The sequence below is a fragment of the Bos javanicus genome, chromosome 24 (genome assembly GCF_032452875.1).
Source record: "Bos javanicus breed banteng chromosome 24, ARS-OSU_banteng_1.0, whole genome shotgun sequence".
In the NCBI taxonomy this organism is placed as follows: domain Eukaryota; kingdom Metazoa; phylum Chordata; class Mammalia; order Artiodactyla; family Bovidae; genus Bos; species Bos javanicus.
Window position 1 is genome coordinate 54197643 of NC_083891.1, and position 21510 is coordinate 54219152.

The window sequence follows — 21510 nt, forward strand, 5'->3', positions numbered from 1 at the left end:
GAAATGGGGAAGTATGAATCTTCCAACGTTTTCTCCTTTGGTTTAGATTATTTTGGCTGTTCTATGACTGAATTATCACAAGTAGTCCTTTTTTTATTTGATATTTTTGTTATTTTTGCTGCAGTTGTCCTGTGTGTGGCATTTTTTTATTCATAGTTGCAAATCGCTCTTTGGTAAAAATTATCATATTTATATGAAACTTCTGTTAATTGGTAAAATCCACTAGAATTGCCCAAGTGTCCTTCTTATCTATCTGCAGAAGCAATCGTAAAATCCTACATTGTAACATTGTAGACACTATCTGTGAAGTTTCTCATTACTATTCTGAATTCCATGAAGTCTTAAACTCAAGACTAATATATACAGAAGCTCTTATTCCAAGCCATAAAAGGATTATTCTCCCATTGGCTTAATATATTGAAAACTGGTCTAGAAGCCAACTTCTTCCTTTAAATCATCAATGTTGAGGTGAAGGCTAATGTGTACATTAGCTCATCTGTGTACATTAGCTCATGTGTGTAAATTTTTGGAGGGAAATGGCCATAACCATAAGGCTTAAAACTAACTTGCAGTAGATCTAGAAATACTGCCATGGAATAAACAACAAACACTTTAGCTACTGGATAGTTCACTGAGAGACCCTCTCAGCTGCTTATCAGGACATCCAAGCAATCCTTAATGTGGGAATTACGTGGCTGTTTTTCAAAATTAGAATTTATGAATTTGTAGTAAGTTATATAGTGCTTCCCTGGAGGCTTAGATGCTAAAGAATCTGCCTGCAATGCAGGAGACCTGGGTTCGATCCCTGGGTTGGGAAGATCCCCTGGAGGAGGGCATTGCAACCCACTCTAGTGTTCTTGCCTCCAGAATCCCCATGGACAGAGGAGCCTGGCAGTCTACAGTCCATGGGGTCACAAAGATTCAGACACAACTGAGTGACTAAGCACAGCATATATAGGAGATCCAAGATGAAATAGGTTTACTTTTCATGATACTATCTTAACTATAAGTGTGTCAATTATTCAATTTCCGAAACCTCAAAAAAAGGCATATATACCTGAAGTGAGATTCTCAACATTCAAGCATTTGAATTGTTGTTGTTGTTCAGTCGCTCAGTCATGTCCAGCTCTTTGTGACCCCATGGACTGCAGCACGCCAGGCCTTTCTGTCCATCACTATCTCCAGAGCTTGCTCAAACTCATGTGCATTGAGTCGGTGATGCCATCCAACCATTCCATCCTCTGTCACTCCCTTCTCCTCCCGCCCTCAATTTTTCTCAGCATCAGGGTCTTTCCCAGTGAGTCAACTCTGCCTCAGGTGGCCAGAGTATTGGAGTTTCAGCTTCAGCATCAGTCCTTCCAATGAATATTCAGGACTGATTTCCTTTGGGATTGACTGGTTTGATCTCCGTGCAGTCCAAGGGACTCTCAAGATTCTTCTCTAGCATGACAGCATTTGAATGTTTTCATTCAAAAAAGTAGAATCACTGTAAGGGATACAGAACATGAGCTTTATTAATCAGATTGGATTTTACACAGCTGTGGGAGTTGGTTAGGCAGTCTGTGTAAGCCTATTGCCTTTCTATGTTGTGTTGTACCTGAAGTCATCAGAACCAGGGTCAGGAAAGAAAGATGGACATGAAGTCAGAGCAAGATCAAACGGGGAAATCCACAAGGAATCCAGAAGGAAGCCTGGAACGTGCTTGTGTCTTCGCCACCTCTAAACTCAGGGATGCAGATGACTTGCTGAAGGGGCTATGCCTTCTCTGTGAAGCTGCACACACACTCAGTCTAGGATTTCAAGAAGCTAAATAAGGAGATCGTATGAGAGCTAGAGAAACTGTAGCCCAGTTATTTCCTGTGCCAACAAGGTGAGGTGACAAGTCAGTGACAACATCCGTGAGCTTCAAGGCCTGTGCCCTCAGAATGACCCTGCACACACTTTGGGACTGCAAACATTTAAGTTTCCAAGAAGGCTGTGAAGTTCTCTTTTTTAAGGGGGATTTCAGTTTATCAGCATTAAAAAATATAAGTACGAGCTTTTAGAGGTTTCTCTGAATCTGAAACAGCAGATTTGTAAAGTACTATTTTATTCCTGTTGACCATTTAAAGCCAAAAGCCTGAATTGCTTTAACTACCCCGAGATTTGAGTCATGTTTTCTAAACAGTGTTTTTAACCACATACCAGTAAGGGGTTTGCTTTCTACTCAGGGTACATGTGAGCCCCAGGAATAATGCTAGGCCATTGTTCTCATGTCCTTTTCAGAAATATTCCATTTAGAACATATGTCAATATGATGCTACAACTGGGGACAAAATAGCTTTGTGTTTGGCAGGCTCCAGCTGACCTGTAATGATCCAATGTTAGGGAAACACACAAAAAGCATTGATCTAAATGGATCAATATTAGTAAACAGAATGATTTAAAAGCTCTTTCAATTCAGGTAAAAATGTCTTAGACCAAGAAGCAGCTGTATCCTGACCTTGATTGTGAGAATTATTGGCAAGCTGTGGGGTTTTAAGAATACTCACTGAGCAAATTTGGGCTTTAGCAGTTTCAAGTCCAGAATTTCAAGGTCTACTGGATCTTGACCCCAGAGTTCTCTGCCCCTTCTGGGCACAGAGAAACGAGAATAAAATTGGAGAAGTGTAGTAACTCATGAACAAGGAAAGTGTGGATATGATTTGAGTTGAAAAGAAAGAGTAGGGTTAGAGTTGGGCATTCTAAGAGAAATTTAATGACAGTAGAAAAGAAGATTACTGCACAATGGGCTATAATATGAAAATTAAAATAAACTCGAGGTAATAAGACTGGTACTTTCTTTCATTGATTTTCTAAAGCCTTACACAAATAAGTACAAGTATACAGAATTAGAAATGTCAGGTGGAAAAATGACTATCAAAACAGAATATTTTAGAAATCATTATGAGAGTAGTTTGTACAACTCCATAAAGTACATTTGAAATTTTGGATGAAATGATTAAGGTTCTACAAAATTACAACTTTGCAAAACTGATCCTACTGGAGAAGGATTAAATGGACCAATTACCAGAGAAGAAAGAGAGACTAATTTAATCCTCTCCCTCCAAACAAAACACACAAATCACCCAGACAAGATGGTTTCACATGAAAATTCTTTCAAACATTTAAAGATCAAATAACCTCCATAATACTTAAACTACTCTAGTGTACAGAAAAAGAAGGAAAACTTTCATATCCTCTCAATGAAATGATTACAATGTAAAGCTCAAAAGCAAAGATTATTACAAAAACAGGATAAATCTTACTTATTAAAACTGATAAAAAGTTAAAATGTAAGTAACATAACCCAACAGCACATTAAAAGCCCATATTACACTCTGAACAAGTGAAATTTATTTCAGAAAGGTAAAGTATTGCTCTGTAGGGAAATCTATCAATAAAATTAAGCTAAGGAGAAAAACCGGAAGATCATCTCAATAGAAAAAGAAAGAATAATTGACAAATTCAATATCCACTCATGTTAAAAACAGCCAGCATATTCCTTAATGGGAAAACACAAGAGAATTTCTAACTAAAATCAGAAACAAGGATGTCTACTATCTCTACTCTTCTTTACCTTTATAGTAGAGGCATCAGCCAATGAAAAAAGATAAGAAAAAACAAATAGAAGCATAAAAATTTGAAAGGAAGGTATATCTGTTAATCAATGATATAATTGTACATCTAGAAAATTCAAAATAATGAGTTGAAAAAACACTAAAATAGTAAGGAATTTTGGCAAAGCATTGGGTAATAAAATCAATATGAAGAAGTCAACAATCTTCATAAAAACAGGAAAACAATAATAGGCAAAAGTTAACAGATGAATCCCTTACAAAAGCAAATGAAAAAATAAAATCCTTCATTGTGAACTTAACAAAAATATCCAAAATTTGTATTAGAAAAACCATAAAGTCATCCTGAAAGTCACAATAGATGACTTGACCACATGGAAGACATATGTTTGGGGATAAGAAAATTTAATATTGTAAAGATGTTAAGAAAAGAGGAACAATAAGAAAGGGATAACTTTTTCAGATATTAAACATTTTATGAATAATCACATTTAAACTGGTGCTGCATGAAGAGACAGTCAGACGATGGGAACAGAGAAGAATAATCTAGGAATACACTCAACTGTGTATGAAATTTTATTTTGTGACAAAAGTAGTTCCTTAAATCAGTGATGAGAAGATGAATTTGTATATAAGTTGTATTTGGATAACAATAAAAATATGTTTGAATCAACTTTTCATAACATATTTTTGGTAAATTCCAGGTGAGTTAGATATTTAAACATAAAATTAAAACCATGTAAGTAGCCAAAGAACACACAAGTGAATTCCTGCCATTCAGAATTTGATTTCTCCTCCCCCAAACATCAACAGCAAAAATAAAAATCTTTTGGGTAGCATAAATATCACAAGCAAAGTAAAGAGGCAAATGAGGGAAAGTATTTGCAACTTAAATAGCAAAGTGTTAATATCCCAAAGACATGAAGAACTTCTAAAAATAGGAGGAAAAAAAACCATTTTAAAAATTGAACAAGACATGTGAACCTTCCATTCACAAAAAAAAAGGAATACAAATAACCTTTAACCATATGAAAAGAAACTTGACTTTGATCATTGTAAAAGAAACACAGGCTAGAACAGTATAGGATATGGCTTCTGACTATCAAATATGCAGAAAGCCAAATGTCTGACAGTCTTCTCTATAGGTAAGCACGATGTCAGTGTTTAGTTGACATTCAGATTTATATTGAATTATTCATGAAAAAAATTGTTATGATGCTCTGGAATTTGCTTCAAAGTAATCTGGTAAAGGGAGAGTTTTGGAAACATGAAACAAAATTGGCCATGTACCGGTAATTTAGAAGCTGGGCACTCAGTATATGGGGGTACACTACTATTCTCTCAAACTTTGTATATGTTTGGAAGTTCTCATTAAAAAAAGTAAAAGGGAAATCCATACAGTTTCAAAAGATACCACAAAATTAAACTAAAGGGAAAAATGTTACCTTACAGAAAAAAGAATTTTAGAGAAATAAAAGTATTCATTGGTTCAGAAGTGTGGTTAGTTTGTGAGAACAATGATATATCAATGGAGGAAAAAAAACAATTTAAGGCTGACCTGGGTTAGAATTTTTACCCTTTATTTTCAGTGTGCATGAGCTCAATGAATTCTTGGTTTATCTCTGTTATATTATATCCCTTGACCATAGAATGAAACAAAATGAACGCACTTTTTAAAAATAGATTTGATTGCTCCAGGAGACACATTGACCCCTGTCAACTTAAGTAAAAGTTGTTCAGTTAAGTTGATGTTAATTTATGTTTGCAATTTGGTTTGAATCTTCCATACAGGCTCACATCCATTAATTCTAAATAGCCCTTAGGAAATATGGAAGTAAAAATTATCTTTAGTAAACCTTGCTAAAAGAACAAAATGTTATAGAATGCACTATAGAGAATATTTATTTGTTTTTAATTTACACCCCCTCTCCTTCAGCTTTCTTCCTTCCAGAACATGCCTTCTGTTGTACTGATGCAAGGCTGAAGGTCCCTAGAGTACTCCAGCCATCCATAATTTAACTCTACCATCCTGGACATGCATGTGGTTATAGGAAGCTGTATTTCAAGGTCAGTTAATGAGAACCACCTTCAGGCTATCATTCAGATAATGAAGAGCTTGCTCGGAGAGTCCCAGACCTCAAATGCTCTTACTGCAGGCCAACACAAACCCATCAAATAAACATAAATGAGAAAATATTCAACAGCTGTCCATTTTATGCTTGCTAGTTTTATTTTATTGAAACCATCTACACTGAATGCAAAGCAATATCAGTGATATTTTATTTGTCTACCATTTTAAGCTTTCCGAAGTACCTTAAGATATTAAGTTGTTTTTTATGGTTTAATTAGTTCAGATCACAAGGTCGTAGCTTGTCGGGATGTTCTTAAAGTTGTTATTTATGGAACCAGCTAAGTTTGCATGGGTCAGCCTGTTTGTGTAGTAGTCATCAACACATATCTGTAGCGTTGGTTAAGCTCCTTGCTAGAGAAGTCAGAGTCTTACCGCAGAACCATGCAAAACAGAATGTGCCACCGGGTGTTAGGTGGACAAATGGATGCTCTCATGGAGGAGCCCATGCTCTGAGCTCTGAACTCTTCAACTGACAAGTTTATATATTCTCTGCCAACGCAAATCTCACTTTCAAAAATTATAGTTCCTTTGTACTTTCCCTCTTCCCAGGTTATTTGAAACTGTTCCTCTAAAGATATTCTGTTCTGAGGAAGTTTTTATACTCTCGTGCAACTTAAAATAGAAAAATAAGCTCAGGAAGCCAGACGTGGAAACTAACAAGGTCATTATTTCATCTAAATATTCACTTTATAGGTGAGGAAGGAAGGAGAATCCATGTTCTGAACTTGGAGAGACACCACTTCCACCAACTATTCAAAGATAAATATTGTTAATCATCACACTGGTGTGGCTGTGAGAAGCTTAAATAGACTTACACACTAACACGTATGTACTGGCCCTCTCCCAGGTGGCATGAGTGGTAAAGAGCGCACCTGCCGATGCAGGAGACATAAAGGGACCCAGGTTTGATCCCTGGGTCGGGAAGATCCCTGGAGAAGGAAATGGCAACCCATTCCAGTATTCTTGTTTGCAAAATTCCATGGACAGAGGAGCCTGGGAGGCTACAGTCCATGGGGCCATGAAGAGTCAGACAGGACTGAAGTGACTTAGCGTGCACACACGTATGTATTGAGCTCCTCCTATATACCAACCACTGTACTGGACTCTGTGGTTCTAGCAGTGGTCAAGGAAAGTGAATTCCTGAGCTAATGGAATTTATGTTGAACAAGAATGAAACATAAGAGGGTCAAAAGAGAGAGAGAGAGAACGGGCAACCTCATTTGAGATAGTCCGACCATGAAAATCATGTTTCCAGAGAAAGCTCCTCTCCCCTATAAAATGAAAATATTTCTACTTTCTACCTTTGTAACTCACTTTCCATTTCAAATCATGAACAGCAGTCTCGGGGTTTCCTCTATTAGAAACCGTCACCCCATAAATTATGCAACTTCCCTACACATGATTTCTCATCTGTAAATTAAAGGCTGTGCACGTGTGCTCAGTCACTTCAGTCGTGTCCAGCTCTGCAACCCCTTGGACTGTAGCCCACCAGGCTCCTCTGTCCATGGGATTCTCCAGGCAAGAATACTGGAGTGGGTTGCCATACCCTTCTCCAGGGGATCTTCCCAACCCAGGGATTGAACCTTCGTCTTCTATGTCTCCTGCATTGCACTTTACCACTGAGCCACTGGGGAAGCCCAAACTAAAGGCTAGACCACATAATTACTTAGATTTCCTTCTACCTTTAAGACGCTTCATTAAACAGAGCCTCATGGGTGTTTTGAACTCTTCCCTACTCCTCCCAGCCTCTCACTGTCCCACAAAAGGCTCTGAGGAAGACGCTGCTGTTTCTGTGTCTAAAAGGCCTGTGGCTCTTGTGGTGTAGTCTGTGACACAGAGATAATGTAGGGAGGAGTCAGACCCATTTCCTGAGGCACGACAATCTTCTGGCTTTTTCTTCCCTTTTAGATTCATAGAACTACAAATACTGTCAGTCATCGCACAGGAATAAACAATACTGCTAAACTTGTCACCTTTTTGATCCTTCCCAGATCTTTTTGTTTTTTTAGCCCAGTTCTTGGAAAAAGAAGGCTTATCAAGGCTTTTATTTTTCTTTGGAGTGTTATATTTGCTGCGCCAAGGATAGATTATTGAAATAAAATCATATATTTTAGGACTCAGAAAATCACATAACTGTAAAAGAGGAACCAAACTAAATACAAAAGAACTAAAAAAAAAAATACAAACTAAATCCAAAACAATTATATGTATATATGTATGAAATGAGGTCTTCCCTGGTGGTTCAGATGGTAAAGAATCTGCCTGCAATGCGGCAGAGCTGGTTTCGATCCCTGGCTTGGAAAGATCCCCTGGAGAAGGGAACGGCTACCCACTACAGTAAAAAATGAGTCATAAAATTTATTTTTAAAAGAAACGTGGAGGCAAGCTATCTTATACCCAGCTCACTATGTCAGTTTCTTTAATAGTCTATTGAAGACACTGAATAAATTTTTTCCACGGTGCCAGGTTTTGCATTCATTTCAGGTGGAATTTATGCTCAGTGCCACAAAATCTCCACCTTCTTTCGCTTAAAGAAAAGATTCTGTGTGGGCTGCGGTAGAACTGATCCACATTAGCTAGGGGCGTTGACTCTGAATCAGCATGCGATTGGGAGGCAACCCCAGGCAGTCTATGCACTGCAGGTGGCGTCAGGGCAGAAATGCAGGGTAGGTCAGGTAGTTGGCAAGGAGCGACAGTCCCATTCTGTAAGTGGCGATTAACATGGTCCTGAATCTCCTCTCGTACCTCATTCCTCCCTATGCTGCAAGGTTAAATGCAAGTTCATCTTCCTCCACAAAAGCTTCTCTGACGTTTGCAGTCCATGAAAACTATCGTTTTGTTGGAACTAAAAAGCACAACTATTTGCCTCATTTATCAACTAATCATGTTCCACCATGTACAGTTATATTGTATTGTCTTGCATCTTTGTTCAACTTCTAAGTGTGTGCATGCCATGTCAAAAGTTAGACTACAGAATAATTTGTAATTAATTTTTGTAATTTTATATGGTATAGTTTGTGTCACAGAGATAATGTAGGGAGGGAGTCAGACCCATTTCCTGAGACATGACAATCTTCTGGCTTTTTCTTCCCTTTTACATTCATAGAACTACAAATACTATCAGTCATCATGCAGGAATAAACAATACTGCTAAACTTGTCAGCTTTTCCATCCTTCCCAGATCTTTGTTTTTAGCCCAGTTCTTGGAAAAAGAAGGCTTATCAAGGCTTCTATTTTTCTTTGCAGTATTATATTTGCTGTGCCAAGGATAGATTATTGAAATAAAATCACATATTTTAGAACTCAGAAAATCACATAATTGTAAAAGAATTTTATAATTTTTGTCTTTGGACCTGATACTATATATTGAAAATATTTAACTAGATTTGCTCAAGGTTTAACCTTTTGTGACACTGTCACCAATAATATTGCAAAAAACACAGTAGACTTTAAGCAAAATTTTAAAATGTGCTGATGTATCTTCTTGACTCTGTTTTCATTTTTCCAGGAAACCACAGTATCCTCCAACTTTATCTTGTATTTAGGTAACCAGTAGCTTCAATTTCTTCCCTCTGATTATCAAGGTTTGTGTCTGGGGAAAAATTTTGCTTTAATTACTTAACTATCTAAGAATATTTTAATTTAATGTTTTTTTCCCAAGAGAATGAACAGTTTTATCTGATTCTACCAGCCAGGCAGACTTCATCACCCTTGGAGGAGCTTCGCATGAGCAAGTTTGGAGGGGAAAGAGAGAATAGGATAGAGTGGTGGTGGTGGTGATAACCTAAATGGGGGGGACTATACAACTTTGGCATCAGTCTCCTCTAGCAACACATTTGGCTCAAAGACTAGGAGCAGCAATATCTTCAACCAAAAAGTCCTGATAAGACATTGAGTACCATCCAAACGCAGAACTAGTCACTGCTACACAGTCCATCAGGGCAGACATTTTCTAAGAAGAATTTCACATCAATAGCGGAGACACCCGCATCAAGGAAGGCTGGTTGTGGATGGTTGCTAGGCACAACTTCCTGAGCAGTGATTATACTTTCTATAGATATTACAAAAGGCAAAGAGTGCATTCGTCGTCAGCAAGCATCCACCCTGAGAGTCTCACTCAGTCAAGAAAGGATGATGTTATAAGAGGAAAGCTTTAGTGCAGAAATATAAATTGGCAGCTCTCAAAATACCTGCGCTCAAAAACCATTCACTAATTAAAGAATAGCTATCCATCACCCATAATACGTTTATTAGGATTTAGCATCAGTAGGGTTCAAATTTTAGAAAATTCTGGTGTAAAAACATTGTAAATCTTCCAAACAATGTAAGAATTCTGGCTGGCTAACTACATGATTATTTTTTTTCATCGTTATTTATCCAAAGGCTTGAAACCTTTTAGTTTTACCATGTGCTAAAATGACAATATAAAACTTTCAAAGTTTTGTTTAAATTGCATCATTTTCTTGCATGTAGAAAAATGATTAGAAGTATGTAGCAATTTTTATGGAATAGCCTGTTGTTGACATTTGATTTGGGTCACCTCAGAAGTCCTGAAGAGTACAGTGTTTCCTAAACTGTAGAAGCGGAGGAATATTCCTCCCTATCACCTAATAGAAGAGAATGTTTCTAATCCAGGGACATCTTCATAAGCCTTTCTCTACATAGAATATGACAAATCCATCTCTATAACCCAGATCAGTTGTACCAAAAGGCAAATCATTTTGCCACCCTGAAGGGCAGACACTGCACCGAGTGTCTGGTGGATGGTGGTGTAATTCAGAAGCATGTGGCAGTGGTTTTGGAGTCACCACTGTATTTAACATTAACCCTTGGCATCTACTGCCTGTAATTATTGTAACAATGGAGGAAATGAAGACTGAGACAGATGTTTAGGGCAGTGGCAGAAATGGCAAGGGATGTTCCTTCAGGAGAAACGTTAGCAGAATTACCATAGTTATGCCTCTGAATAGCTCTTCCTCTTTTTCCAAGGCCTAGAAAATATTCAGCAGATTTGCCAAACACAGCAGATTTGCCACTGAAGAACAGAGGGTTCAGTATTTCAAAACAGAAGATTTTAAAACATGGCTATTGAAATGATTTCAAATCAATGTTTTTAAAGGTTGTCATTTCGTTGTTAAATTTTTTTAATTAAAGAGAGAATATTTTGTATTCACATAACAGAAAGTTCATCCTGCAGGATTAGATGCACAATATTCCCCTAGGTTTTTGTCTTCCATTACTCATGTATAATTTCAGCCTCCCTGCACACACCTGCATCCTCTTGGACGTACTTCTCTGCTCCCTGTGACTCGTCTTCCGAGCACCATACTCCTGATCCAAAGGGACACTGGTTTAAAAAAAAAGCTGTTAACTCTTTAAGTTCTACTATTGCCTCGGCAACGGCCATCCATGGTGGGTATCACATAGCTTTTTGCTCCATGTTACCTGACATGAGAGCTTCCCTAGTGGTTCAAATGGTAAAGAATCCACTTGCAATGCAGGAGACCCGGGTTCGATCCCTGGGTCAGGAGGATCCCCTGGAGAAGGGAATGGCAACCCACCCCAGCATTCTTGCCTGGAGAATTCCACAGACAGAGGAGCCCTCTATGGGGTCGCAAAAAGCTGGACACGACTGAGAAGCTAACCCTTTCACCTGACGTGATGTAAAAAGATAGGCACTAAGTGAAATCATGGAAGAGTTCTTAGTTCTGAGGCTGCTCTGAACTAGTTAACTCAAAATTTCACAGAATAGAGGCATCTCAATTTTATAACTTTGAAAGCTAAATTTACATTGTTTTGAAGGAAGCCAAAAGAAAACAGTGTTCATCATAAATGCTTATTTTTCCTTCAACACAGGCCCACCATCACGACCATCACTATGACCGATGGGGACTATGATTATCTGATCAAACTCCTGGCCCTTGGAGATTCAGGGGTAGGGAAGACAACATTTCTTTATCGATACACAGACAATAAATTCAACCCCAAGTTCATCACGACAGTCGGGATAGACTTTCGGGAAAAACGTGTGGTAAGTTTTTAACCATACTGTTAACCGGTTGCTGATCTTCCTATATATAAACTAAGAATTGAGAAAATATGTTTATTGCATTGCAAGGTGTCTTTTATCACATGAAATTCATAACCTGTCACTTTGATCCAATTTGAATATTATATTTTACTGTCTCAACTCTAAATAACGTTTTGCTTAGAAAAAATCCAGTGGCACTTGTCTCCAGAAGCACACAGAGCAACTAAAATAAATTATTTATGGGTTTATATAGTGTGTTTTCTATGAAATTCTTAAGGAATCTTTCAAAACATGAATTCGTTATCTAAAACCATTAACTCTTGATCTAAGTTTCTCAATAAAAACAAAGTGTTCATTTCCCCGTGCTTAAGAAAGAGGTTAAAAGGATGATTGGCAAATAGCTGGAACATGAGCGTTGTGAGTTCCTGCTGCCTTTTTATTTATGTGTAGACTCAGCCATCAATCACTAGCTTCTTATGAACAGAATGTGAGACCAACCCATGCTATTTTTCAAGATAAGAGAGTTAAAGTGAGAATCACAACCACTTCCTTCCGCTGTGCTAGACGCTAATGACAGGAGTAAGGATATTGTGACATGTGAGGCGTGGAGCATAGGCCCAGGAGCTGAGCCCCCGTCGCTGCCTCCCGAGGCGTGCTTGGGCGCCAAGATGGCGGCGGCTCCGGTTCACGTCCCCGATCCCCTCGTACCTCGAACGCCGATTCACTTTGCTCTATTTGTCGTATTAGAAACTAGTACAACATTGTAAAGCAACTATACGCCAATAAAATCTTTCTTAAAAGATAAATTCACTCATTCCTCAAGAATCGGGGATAAAAAAGAACAAAGAAAATGAGGATTGAGAAATTAAATCATGATTTCTTAGAATGTCCTTGTCCCTTATCTGAAACGTCAATACTGTAGTCTTAGCAAATTTGCTCCCAATCCCTCCAGGGTATTTGTGTGCCTTCTCCCTTCCCATATGTCTCCACAGATCTAGGTGTAAGTCCTTGCAAAGTTTTCCCTTGAAAATATTTTCACTAAACCATAAGTAAGGGAGCTAGATAATATGAAAATTGTTAGGCTATGTCGTGTCCGACTCTGTGCGACCCCATAGACGGCAGCCCACCAGGCTCCCCCGTCCCTGGGATTCTCCAGGCAAGAACACTGGAGTGGGTTGCCATTTCCTTCTCCAATGCATGAAGTGAAAAGTGAAAGTGAAGCCGCTCAGTCGTGTCCGACTCTTAGTGACCCCATGGACTGCAGCCTGCCAGGCTCCTCCGTCCATGGGATTTTCCAAGCAAGAGTACTGGAGTGGGGTGCCATTGCCTTCTCCAGAAAATTGTTATACTTGGTTTAAATTAAGAACTCAAAAAGCCATCACCTATAAAATTTAAACTTTTCTAGAAAGAGCCTTTGAAGAAATGGGTAAAAAGGGAAGACTTGGAAGAGCCTGTGTAAACTTATTGAGCAATCCTGTGTGCATTTCATGGCTAAGTCTTTTTGAAAGTCCCAATCCACAGTAGAAGATACTCAAGTACTTGTAAAATATTTTACTGTTTTAAAAATTCCTTCAAATGTGTTATTTCACTTAAGTTTGCAGTAACTCTGTAAATTAGGAGATTATGGGTCTCAATTTGCCAGTAAGAAAGTAAGATTCTATGAAGTTAAATGAAAAGTTGATATTCGAACCTCGAACTTGGGTCCTCAGTCGACTGTTTGCTGCTTCCTTGAGGAAATGACAGAAGGTGTCTAATTTAAGTTTGCAGGATGCATAAATTTTGTGGAAAACCATACTTACACTTGACATTTAAAAGTGAGAGTATATGTGATAACTTCTAGGAGAAAAAAAGCAAATATTTATTCTCCACTGTGAACTTTGACTATAATAATTGAGAAAAAATACACGGAGTGAACCCAGGGAATTTGAATGCTGACAAAATCAAAGCAGCATAAACTAACGACATTTGTATTCTTTCAGGCTTACAACACACAGGGACCGAATGGGCCAACAGGGAAAGCGTTTAAGGTGCATCTTCAGCTTTGGGACACTGCAGGGCAAGAGCGGTAAGAGTGAATTATTTTGTTTCTAGCTACAAATAGCTTAGAAAAACTTACTTTAATGTCAGTGTGTGTTTGTACAGTGTGTGTGTGTGTGTGTGTGTGTGTGTGTTAAGTTGCTTTAGTCATGTCCGACTCTTTGTGACCCTGTGGACTGTAGCCCGCCAGCCTCCTCTGACTATGGGATTCTCCAGCCAGGAATACTGGAGTGGGTTGCTGTTTCCTCCGGCAGGGGCTCTTCCCAACCCAGGGATCGAACCCATGTCTTTTATGTCTCCCGCACTGGCAGATGATTTCTTTACCACTAGTGCCACCTGGGAAGTGGTATTGTATGTGCCACTTTAATACGACTACGGTATGTGAACTTGAAAAATGTAAGGAAATGCAACTCTCCTCCTGGTTTCAAAATAGACATCTATATCAACAAATAAAAATAAATTATCTGTAGTGAATTAACCATAACTAGCAATTGTGTATTTGGTGCAGATTGCAAAAATCACATTTTCAGAAATCTCTGTGAAGATTCTTATGCATTGTCTTTGTACTTTGTGATCATTAAAAAAAAAAAAAATCCAGAATTTAATTGAACTGGGGTGGAAAATGAACATTGTTACAAGTGCTACTTTAAGAGTGAGTTGAAGGAAAGGGTGTTAATATATTTTTCATTTCTTTCTGTCTTTACACATAGCCATGCATCCTGTACCATTTGACTGACTTTACTATGATTTCGGTCACATCATCACTCTCCAGCTGGAATGTTTTATTCCTTTCCCACCATTCCTGAGCCTCTCCTTTCAATAGGCCTGGCTCACATTACACATGCCTGGTGGGGCTTTTCCAAACTCCCCATCTGAAACAAATTCCCTCTTTCTTGAATTCTTACAATGTCTATTCTTCCATGCCTTGGGAGGCTGCATGCATGCTAAGTCGCTTCGGTCATGTCCAACTCTTGGTGACCCTATGGACTGTAGCCCACCAGGCTCCTCTGTTCATGGGATTCTCCAGGCAAGAGTCCTGGAGTGGACTGCCATCATGCCCTCCTCCAGAGGATTTTCCCTGCCCAGGGATGGAACCCAGTCTCCTGTGTCTCTTGCATGGCAGGTGGGTTCTTTACCACTAGTGCCACCCGGGAAGCCCATCCATGCTTTAAGTTACTTTAATTAAATAAGTTAATTAATTATATACCACCTTTGTAATAAGACTTCCCTGGTGGCTCAGTGATAAAAATTCGCCTGCCAGTGCAGGAGACACGGGTTCGATCCCTGGGTCAGAAAGATTCCCCTGGAAAAGGAAGTGGCAAACTACTCCAGTATTCTTGCCTGGGAAAACCCGTGGGCAAAGGAGCCTGGCAGACAACAGTCCCTGGCATCGCAAGAGAGCTGGACACGACTTAGTGACTAAACAACAACATCTTGTGGTAAGGCGTGTCTTTTATTTTTGTCTCTAACGGCTGTTCTTCAATCCACTTGTGGCCTTCTCACCCCAACACAATTGTGAGCTTCATAAGAACAGAGACCATGCTTGTTTTCTCAGCCTTGTCTCTGGTGCAGTGACCCAGACAAGAGACACCCGGTAGACAGCAGTGTTGATTGTTTACAGCTGGGGGTGCGGTGCCATGATTTGAAGAAAATACATTTCTTTGAGATCCAAGCTTTCAAAGCGCAGAAGACCCCAAGCTAGTGCAGCTTTTCAATATTAGATGAAACAAAAATTGGCAATAGGTTGTCAGAGAAGATATATAGAAGGCACATACCTCCAAATTCTGCATCACATGTCTCACAATGTTTATGCTTGTAAACACTTCAGTCTTTGAAATGAGTCCAAAACATTCTCGCTTTCAGTGAGTGTAAACGCCAGGAGAGGTGCCGGGCCCTCTCTGTGAGCTCTTTTGACTGTGAATTCCATTTACACGCATCCTTCAACGCGGCTGGTTCCTCTGAAGTCGTTCCTCACAGGAATCTCTGTTCATATGTCAGTTTTGTTGTCACAAAGATGTATGTTTTATAGACCAATTTAATTCATTTTTGAAGAACTAATATGAGAAAATGTGGTTCCCATATGTCTTCGCACACGATATGTCGGCCTAGCATGATGGCAGGCTTCTCTCATCTGTCCCCTTAAGACAGCTGCTCTAGGAGAGAAATGGAAATACTAGGGATTGTCTTAGTAACACCAAGGTTATTCATCCCTTGAGAATTTTGCATTCTGTATATTAAAGTGTAGCTAAGCAACAAGATAAACAATGCCTCACACCTCAAGCCTGTGCCCGAGGATATCTGGCACTGTAACCCATGAAAGATAATGGTTATTGATAAAAGTCACATTATGGGAAGGAGGAAAAAGATCATACCCCTTATGTAAACCAAAAGGATGCAGAGCACAGACTTAGTTCTCAGTGAGGGAGGAAGAGCTATCATGTGCCCCTGGGATCTGTTTATTCATGGGGTCCTGGCATTCCACATTCTGGGGACAGAATGAGGTTGGTGGGTGGAGCTAGAAATAAATAAGATTACTCATGGAGTAAACCCTGGAAAGGCTTCCCTGGTGGCGCAGTGGTGAAGAATCGCCTGCCAGTGCGGGAGACACAGGAGACATGGATTCAATCCCCGGGTCGGGAAGATCCCCTGGAGGAGGAAATGGCAGCCCCCTCCAGTGTTCTTGTCTGGGAAATCCCATGGACAGAGGAGCTTGGTGGGCTACAGTCCATGGGGTTGCAAAGAGTCGGACAGGACTGAGCGACTAAGCATGAGCACAAGACCCTGGAAACTCCAGGGGCTCACAAGGGTCCTGTGGTTGAGTGGTCCAGGGTGTGAGCCTGGCTCAGAGCAGAAGTGTCCTGTCCCTGTTGCTATGGATGCAAAAGTGTTTGCTCCAATGCGATCTATCCAACAAGCACGTTTTAAAGTAACTGTCATGGGCTGTGTTAATGAGAGGGGAGTAAGGCACAGTAGATTTGTCCTCAGATGAGAAACACACACACACACACACACATACACACACACACACACTTAAGAGAGGCCAGAGAACAGACTACTGTGGCTGACTTAGCCACACTCTTGTGGTTTGAGCAGGAGACAGTTTTGTGAGTACAGATACTCCCCACAGAGAGAGAAACAACCATTCAATAAAAGCACTATAATCTCTGAGCTTCTAGTGACTGGTAGGGACAAATCCACAAGGATAAAATTGAGTAAGATTTTTGGTATTTCATAATCATCATGATTATATTCTACCAAAGAATCTTATTTTGGAAATAAATACTCTTAAATATCTCTTTTCTGTGACTCTATATTAAAAGTATTGTTTCTATTGAAGTCATTTACCTCCTTAATAATTTCATATCCCTTGCTATTTTCTATCTTTGTTTCTTTCTCTAAATCTGGCAAACACTTAATCATCAAAAAAATATTTCAGAGTCATGAAAACACAATGGATAGCGAGTTAAAAACACAGCTTCTTTTCTCTTGAAGGTTCCTGTCTAGGATGGGATTTGGACAAATCAACAATTGCAATAAAGCTTCAGGACAGTAACAGGAAAACAAAGAGTGGCTGGTGGCTGTCAGATGCACCAGGAGGAGTCCATAACCCAGATGGCGGTGTTGGGGAGTCTGGGGAAGTGATACTTCTATATATAAATATATACACTCATACACAATGTATGAGTGAACCTTTTCCTGGCGAACGGGGTGGGAGGTAAAGGAAGCCTGAAGGCAAGGTCACCCACAGGAATAACAGCGTGGGTGAAAGCCCAGGGGAGAGAGTGAACTTTCTAAGAACTTAAAGAAGCTCAGCATGCCTGTGGGTAGTCAGGAGATAAAGCTGGATAGAGGAGCAAGGGTCAGTTCATGCAGAGCCTTGGCGGATTACTGAAAAGTTCAGTCATTATCTTTAGAGCCAGGTTTCATCATCTAACATTTTTAGCAGAGGATTTATAGAATCAATAGGAAGAAATCGGGGAACAAGAGGACCCAAACAACACTGGAGACAGGAAGCCTGTTGAGAACGCTGTTGAAATTATCCTGGTGGAAGATAATGGCCTCGAAACTGGAGTAGTGGCAGGGTACGTGGAAAGAAATGAGAGGGTCAGGAGATATTTGTTGATTGCTTGTATATAACAGGTGAAGGAGAAGGAGGCTGTGGCACCCAAGGAGAATGGTGATGCCATTGATAGAAAAATCAGAGGGAAGGTGAGTTTGCTTTCAAATATGTAAAGTTGCTGGTACCTTAGTTTCCTCCAAGTGGAAATACCCAACAAGTAATTGGGCATACAAGAAGCATGGCAGGAGAGATCTAGACCTATAAACCTGGGGTTCAACATATACACCAGGATAACTGAGCCAGCAGGGTAGACTAAATAACTCAGTGAATGTACGTAGAGGATGAAGGGATCAAGAATAGAACCCAGAGGAAACCCAAGAATCTACAAATAGGCCAAAATAGGTGACCAAAAAATTAGGAGGACATTTAGGATAGGATCTGCTTCTCTGTTGAGAGTCATGTGTCTTTCTTAAAACCAGTTGCCAGCTTCACTTCTTTATCAGTATAACCCAAAGCTTCTCTGGGCCCCATGTGTCATCTCTGGTTTGGCCCATTGCACACATTGAAGTGGATCTCAGAGCATCTTCATCTTCCCTGAGGATGCTGGGGTGAGGAGGGTTGGAGCAAGAGAGAGCAAGTGCTTACACTGCACATGATGGAGTGTATTCTTCAAAATCCTCCCTTAGAAATGAGTGTTCTTACTTTCCCTCCTCAACTAGTTAAGTCTCTCTGCCCTTCCCTCCATCCCCCTAATCATAAAGTTTTCTTTTCCTTTCTTCACTGTCTTTCTTCCTTCTCCTTAAGAGACATGCATGTTTTATTCCCAAAGAGTGCGAATAAAAGCGTTCTCTCACCAACGTTGTTTTTCCCTACAAAAGAACCCTAGTTCCAGCTGCTGACAAGTTGTGGTTCTCTGCACATAACCACAGGCACTCATTTCCAGCCTGCCATGTGCTAAGCTTCCTTCTGGCCACAGACAGGAAAATTGAAAAGTAGAAGTTAAAGTCTCAGTCCTGAAGCGCCTTATATTTTAACCGTGGGCCACAAGATGCCTGTGAGCCAAAGAGAGAAGGATTCCAAGAGGCTGTGTAAGCAAGTGTGTGATTGAAGGTTACAGACTCTTGCATGCATGCCTGCTGTGGAACGTAAGGCCTCAACTGGATCTTAAATCTACAACCAGATTGTCTCCTCTGACCCTTCAGCAGTCTTTCTGCCCACTCGCCCACTTGGGCGGATAATCCAGAGGGATTCCACGGAGAGTTCATATCTGAAAGGGACATAGTGTTGTTTGTGTTGTCATCAGAGTATCCAGCGGACTAACTTTCGAAACTGTCCACTGTGTTTTCTTGGCAGATTCCGGAGCCTCACTACAGCATTCTTCAGAGATGCCATGGGTTTCTTATTAATGTTTGACCTCACCAGTCAACAGAGCTTCTTAAATGTCAGAAACTGGATGAGTAAGTGGGACTGAATAACTCCTGTTGGCCACGTTGGGACCCAACGGCTCTATCTGCTTCTTGGCCTCACAAGATGAAACCAGAAAAAGTCACAGGTTTAGTGTTGCCCGCGTCACCTTCAAAGTGGTGGCTTGTATGTGGCTCACCCAGAGTGGCTTGGAATTGGTTGTTCCTTTGACATCTTAGATGAATCACCACCTATGTGTAAGGACTTTATGATTGCAATGGACGGGCCATTCATTCCACTTGTGCAGTAAGTCTCGAAGGACTTCTCACAACTCAGCCAGCAGTCACGTCTACTTTGTCTAGCTTGGAGTGGACACACAGAAAGCACGGCATTTTCTGAGTAGGCACACTGGCACCTACAGTGTGGGCCCTTGCACATGGGTTAACTAAATAGTTAATTAACTCAGGGGTCAGTTAAGTGAGAAATTGTTTCAGAGCAGAGCAGCTGCATGAAGATACCATACAGTGTGTCTGTCAATAAGCTCACATTGAAATTTTACTTTTTTTGGACAAGTGTTCAGATATAAGAAAGACTGGTATAGAAAAATCTCCAGCTTTCATGGCAATTTAAACACAATAAAGCTTTGAATTAACCTAATCAGTTATTAAAGCCAGATTGATGTATGTCAGCACAGAAGAGTGGTATTTCGTTTTTCCTTTGTTTAAAATGGATGTAGCACTAAAGACCATATTACATATACCAGTTTTGAACACACTGGGACACACTAGCAATCCCATGGGCTGGTGCTACTTATTTCTAGAGTTGTCAGGGCTGTCTGTGGCCAGAGGGCTATTTTTTGAGATCTGATCATGTTATCCCCCTACTCCAAGTCCTTCCGGGGTTTCCCACTTCACTTGGAATAAAATCCAGAGTCCTTTGCTGACCTCTAAGGCCATCAGGGAAGCCTGGCGTGCTACAGGCCATGGGGTCCCAAAGAGTCAGACACAACTCAGCAACTAAACAACAGCAAGGACCATCATCGTCGCTTCCTCTGTAATTCACTCTCACTCTGCCCCCACTCACTGGCCTCCAGCCGAAGGGCTCTCCTGAAAAGCACCGTCTTGTCTTGGGGCCTTTGGTCTCTGTTTCCTCCTGCCTTGATTTCTGTTTTCCTATTTACACCATTGTTAATTCTTTCACCTCCTTCAAGTTCTTGTTCAGACCCCATTTATCTCTTGGGAAAAGCTTTCCTGACCGCTCCATCTAAAACCGTTCTTCATCACTCTGTGTGCGCTCAGGACACTTTCTGCTTCATTTGGTCACTGCCCCCACCTGACATCATATATATGATATTATATCATATCATATTATATATTTCTTTGTTTTGTGGTTGTTGTTCAGTCACTAAGTTGTGTACAACTCCTTGTGATCTTGTGGACTGCAGCATGCCAGGCTTCCCTGTCCTTCATTATCTCCAGGAGCTAGTACTCAATTTCATGTCCACTGAGTCAGTGCTGCCATCCAACCATCTCATCCTCTGCCGCCCCCTTCTTCTTTGCTTACTTGTGGTTTTGATTCTTTCCACCTCTAGAATGTGAGCTCTATAAAGGTTCAAACTTGGTCTGCTTGTTCTGTTGCGATACCCCAGAGCAACTGGCTGAGTATCTGGCTGTGTAGATTCTCAAATATATGCATATCTTATTATTTCATATTACATGTAATTAATACTTTTATATATATATACACAGACTATATAATGGCTTTAAATGTAAGCTCGCCAGCACAGTTGTGCTAGTGGAGAAAAATACCAACAAATTCTGACTTATTTATTTGCTTCTCCAAATGAGTGTTCATCCTAGGATCTCTCTCCATTTTCTTTTATTATTACATTTCTTTATCTAAAGTGTTATTATTAGATAATAGATAATGTTTTGTTTTTATTATTAGATAATATTATTAGGTAACACACCAAATGTTATTATTAGATTCTGGGAGATAAGGAGATAATAAGGTTATTCAGTTCTTTCAGAGTGATTTATTCATCATTTTTCAAGGTAGATGAAAAGAGATGCTCCCTTGCTCCTAAAATTTTCCAGGATACTGTTGGGATTTAAGATAATTAATTGCCATTTCTGATAAGACTTTAATTTCTAATATCCAAATAACTGGTGTTACAGAGTCACTTCCTCCTCTGGCCTCAACAAGGTTGCACTTAGCATGCCTTGAGGTAGACGGTAAAATAGTCCCATAA

The 21510-nt window shown here is 39.9% G+C and overlaps 1 protein-coding gene across 4 annotated transcripts in view; it reads left to right on the plus strand.

The window, feature by feature from the left end:
- RAB27B (RAB27B, member RAS oncogene family) overlaps positions 1-21510 on the plus strand; it is a 177166-nt gene that overhangs the window by 146624 nt on the left and 9032 nt on the right. For 3 of the 4 annotated variants that reach the window (XM_061400258.1, XM_061400259.1, XM_061400257.1), the window contains 3 exons: positions 11584-11758; positions 13738-13823; positions 19209-19312. In XM_061400258.1, coding sequence (XP_061256242.1) covers positions 11606-11758; positions 13738-13823; positions 19209-19312 — 343 coding nt within the window. In that variant the 5' untranslated portion in view covers positions 11584-11605. Of the gene's footprint in view, positions 1-9235; positions 9312-11583; positions 11759-13737; positions 13824-19208; positions 19313-21510 lie in introns of those variants that run through there. The other variant, XM_061400260.1, reaches the window with a different exon arrangement.